Source organism: Apis dorsata, unplaced genomic scaffold (genome assembly GCF_000469605.1).
Source record: "Apis dorsata unplaced genomic scaffold, Apis dorsata 1.3 scaffold_486, whole genome shotgun sequence".
Classification (NCBI taxonomy): domain Eukaryota; kingdom Metazoa; phylum Arthropoda; class Insecta; order Hymenoptera; family Apidae; genus Apis; species Apis dorsata.
In genome coordinates, this window is record NW_006263721.1 from 893,951 (window position 1) to 898,395 (window position 4,445).

Below are 4,445 nucleotides of genomic sequence, written 5' to 3' on the forward strand. Positions count from 1 at the left end.
ATATATAATTTTTATTATATTTAAATAATAATATTTAAAGTCAATTTTCTTAAAAATAAAAAAATTGGAATATGAAAAAATTTTGTTATTTTTTTTATATTATATCTTTTTCAAAATGTACCATCAATTACAAGATATTCTATATAATATATACTAGTATGTATGAAGTTTTAAATATAATTGATAGTTTGGAAGAAATTGTAAATATTAATTTTAATATTACTATAATAAAATTTTTTTTCAAGAAGTAATATTTAATTATATCATATAATTCATGATAATTATTTATACAATTAATGCAATTAATAATAATTAGATGTTGATTATATACAAAAATGGAATTTAAAATATAAATTTTTTTCTTCCTTATATATCATAATGTGTACTATATTTTCAATTTTTTTTATTTTGTTGTATATCATGTATTTATATTCTGTATTTTTTTATATATATTTAAATTTTTCATAAATAATCATTAATAATGATTATTTAATAATTAGTAAAATTAGTTATTATTTAATAGTAATAATTATTAACTAATAATTATTAATAGTAATTAATAGTATCATTAAATATTGAAATTAAAAAATATTATCTTTTTAACATTTTTTTTAATAAAAAAAAATTTTTTAAATTCTTTTTATATAACTTTCAGTGTATACATTTATTGTATAATATAAAACATATTATATTTTAATTGTTAATTTAATTTAAAAATGGTGTAAATTTTAAAATTTATAAAACAAAATATGTATCAGATTCTAGTAATTTAAATTTTACGCATGGTATAATCTCAAAATCCCTAGTAATACTACAAACATGCTTATATATATACAAATATATATACTTTTTTCAAGAAATGTAATGAAATGATTGTGTACTTTCATTCGAATATAATGTAATGAATTATTTATTATTTAATTCAATTATTTCTTAAAAATTTGTTATTACTATTCATAAATGTAATAAATATAAACAAATATTTATAAATCTTATATGTATATTAAAAAATTGTTTATCTTGTGGAAAGAAACAATATGTCCACTATTCTTCTAAGCATTCAATATTTTCAATTTATTAAATATTATAATATAAATGTAAGATAATGTAATTTCATTTATCGCTTTTTGACAATGTATTTTGTTGCAAAACTTGTTTTCGGATTTTATTTGTGAATCATGACAGAGTCGGAACTTTGCCGGCTCTGTGCCGAAACCAAAGAGAATTTTATTGGAATTTATGAAGCAGAAGGACAAAAATTAGCCATAGAAGCAAAAATTGCTAAATGTTTACAAATTCAGGTAAAAATAATTTCTCTTTTTTTCTTCTTTTCAATAATAAATTTAACGAATTTTTTTATTTATATATTTATATTAATAAAATATGTCTTCTTTTTTTTCTATATTTTATAATTATTAAAATAATTATTTGTATGTATATTTAAATACAATATATATTAATATTTAAAATAAAATATTATTTGCAGGTACTAACAAATGATGGATTACCACTTACAGTTTGTATAGATTGTTGTATTTTATTGAATCAATGTAATGAATTTTTTGAAAAAACTAATCAAGCACAAATATCTTTAAGACAATTACTTCTTGATCCTAAAGTTGAACCACAATCCTTAGAATCAAATATAAACTATATTGATAAAACAATTACATTTCCAAAGGAAGAAGTTAATGAAGGAATTGTTGAATGTCATTTATCAAATTATATTCATGACACATCTAATGTTTCACATAATTATTTTATCGAAGAAAATAAAAGTGATAATCAAAAACATGAAACTGAAGAACCTCAAGATATTATAAAACAAAAAAAATGTAAAATTCAATTAAAAAAGACTTCAGTTAAACAAACTAGAAAAAAATTAAAACGAAAAAATCAGAAAATGGAAGATTCTGATGTATATATGAATACTGATTTAAAAAAAGAAAATAAGAATATAGATATAAAAAGTAATATTAAAATTCCAGATAATTATATGACAGGTAAATATATATATATATAAATATTATTGTATATAAGATTTTATATATATAATATATATATTATATGTAATATGTCTAATGATTTTAATATATAAAAATCATTTAACTTTTTAAAGTATTTTAAAATATAAATCATCTTCAAATTTTCATTTGTTTTTTAAAATTTTGTAAAAATAGAGACGTCAATTTCTAAAAACTCTCTAAATTTAGATAGATTATTATATAATATTTTTTTCAATTTTTTGATCAAAATTTAATATTTTATAACTATATATATACAATACAAAAAATATTTATACATATACATATTTTATTTTATATTTGTTCTATATTTTATATTTTTCAATAATATTCAATTTTTAGTAATTTAGTAATCATAAAAAATTTTAAAAAAATATTACAAAATATTCTTAATTAATTAATATATAAATATTATAATAATTGTAATAATGTTAAAATTTTTTATTGTCATTATATAACATATATATAACATATATATATAAAACATTTGAAACTTTCATAGAACAATTCTAAAATATAAATAATCAAAATTATATATAATGTAATTCTTGAAAAAATATTTAATTGTTATTGTTATTTTTATGTACTAAAATTCATGTAAAATGGATGAAAGCAAAGTTGGAGAAATTTATTTCAGAAACTCTTAAAGAAATGATTAAAAAAATTAAAAATATAGTAATTATTCATTTTTAAACAAGAAAATCTAAAATTTGTAATGATTCACTTAATCATTACTATATAATTTATTAGTACAAAATAATCTCAAAACAAAAAATAAAATATAATATATAAATGTAATACAAGAAGTGACCATATAATTTCCAAATACTAAATAATAGTAATATATAATAAAATTGCAAATTAAAAACTAGAAACTTATATTATATTATAAATTTATATTATAAAATATTTGAAAAAATTTTTATATACATCTTTTTTTATAGTAACATTGGATATAATGATCTTTAAAAAATATTTCTTTTAATTTAATAAATTTAATAAATAAATTTATAGTAAATTTTATATAAATAGTTTTTCATTTTATTTGATCATTTCTCTCTGAAAAATTTTCTTTATTTATATTTATTTATTTATTTTTTTTATTTCTTATCACTACTTATTAATAATTACTTTTAACTATATTCTATATATCATACAAGTTTTTAGTTTTTTTTTTTTTTTTTTTAATATCTTATGATTCTAAATGATATTTAATTTCAATGTACCATAATTCATACAATAAAATTGTATGAATTTTTTTATGTTAAAGAAATTTTATGACATAAAATAAAATGAAAATTGCGTTGAAATTGTTTTCGAGAAAATAAAATATTTATACATAAAATATAGAGTATTATAAATAAATAAATTTGGCTGATTCTCATTTGAATATAAATGAATATTATATATATAAATGAAATTATAAAAATACATAAAATACATTAAAATATAGTAAAATAAGTAAAATATATAAAATAACATTATTGTTTAAGACTTTTTTTTTTTCAAGAATTATATCTTCATTTAGCAATCAATTATAAATATACTTGATTAATTTTTAAATGCATTCAGTTAAAAATGGTACTCTATAATAATATTATTTTATTATCTTTGTTTTTTTATTTTATATTTCGAATTATAGAATTTTTTTAACTTCTTTTATACTATAAATTATAAGATATCTTATATATTTATATAAAGTTTTAATAAAATTACATTAGTTATTTAAAAATTACATTTACTAAAATATAATTTTTCAATATAGGCACAGATACAGATTTAGAAATCATAGAAGCACATGCTGTAGAAATTTTAAAATTTGGACGCAAAAGAGAAGAATCTTTAAATAGATATCCATGGCTTTGCACTGATTGTAATGATAAATTACCCAGTTTAGAAAAATTGAAAGAACATCATGAAACTATTCACAATCAACAAGCAAAATATATGTGTGTATTATGTTGTAAAGTTTATGACAAATATTATGGTTTTCTTACTCATGTCAAACGACATAAAAACAAAACAAAATTCAGGTAAAAAATATTTATTAATATATATATTTATATACATATAAAATATTTAATATATAATAACTTTTAATAAAACTGTTTAATACATATTATAAATGTTACAAAGTTGTGAAGATTGTGGAAAATCATTTGTACATAAGAAAGTATTAGATTCTCACAAGGCAATTCACAGTCAGGAGAGGCCTCATATTTGTCAAACTTGTGGAAAAGCATTTAGGCAACAAAGTGCTTTATATATTCATAGTAGATGTCATTTACCAGATACTATGAAAAATAGATTTCCTTGTGATCAGTGTGATAAAAGGTATAATTCAATAATTGAACTTAATTTATTTATTAAAATAATATATTATTTATTTATAAGTATATATATAATATAATATAAGTATAT

The 4,445-nt window shown here is 16.3% G+C and overlaps 2 protein-coding genes across 3 annotated transcripts in view; both read left to right on the forward strand.

The window, feature by feature from the left end:
* The window catches only part of LOC102675018, a 17,454-nt gene extending 13,823 nt beyond the window's left edge, over positions 1–3,631 (forward strand). The window contains exon 4 of the transcript XR_004151118.1: positions 3,616–3,631. The gene's annotated coding sequence lies outside the window, so the exon portion shown is untranslated. The remainder of the gene's footprint in view (positions 1–3,615) is intronic.
* LOC102674582 (zinc finger protein 2 homolog) overlaps positions 848–4,445 on the forward strand; it is a 14,652-nt gene continuing 11,054 nt past the window's right edge. For both annotated transcript variants that reach the window (XR_422430.2, XM_006620172.1), the window contains exons 1-4: positions 848–1,301; positions 1,487–2,003; positions 3,790–4,057; positions 4,161–4,358. Coding sequence is in view for 1 of the 2 variants with exons in the window: in XM_006620172.1 (XP_006620235.1) it covers positions 1,179–1,301; positions 1,487–2,003; positions 3,790–4,057; positions 4,161–4,358 (1,106 nt within the window). In the remaining variant the exon portion in view is untranslated. The remainder of the gene's footprint in view (positions 1,302–1,486; positions 2,004–3,789; positions 4,058–4,160; positions 4,359–4,445) is intronic.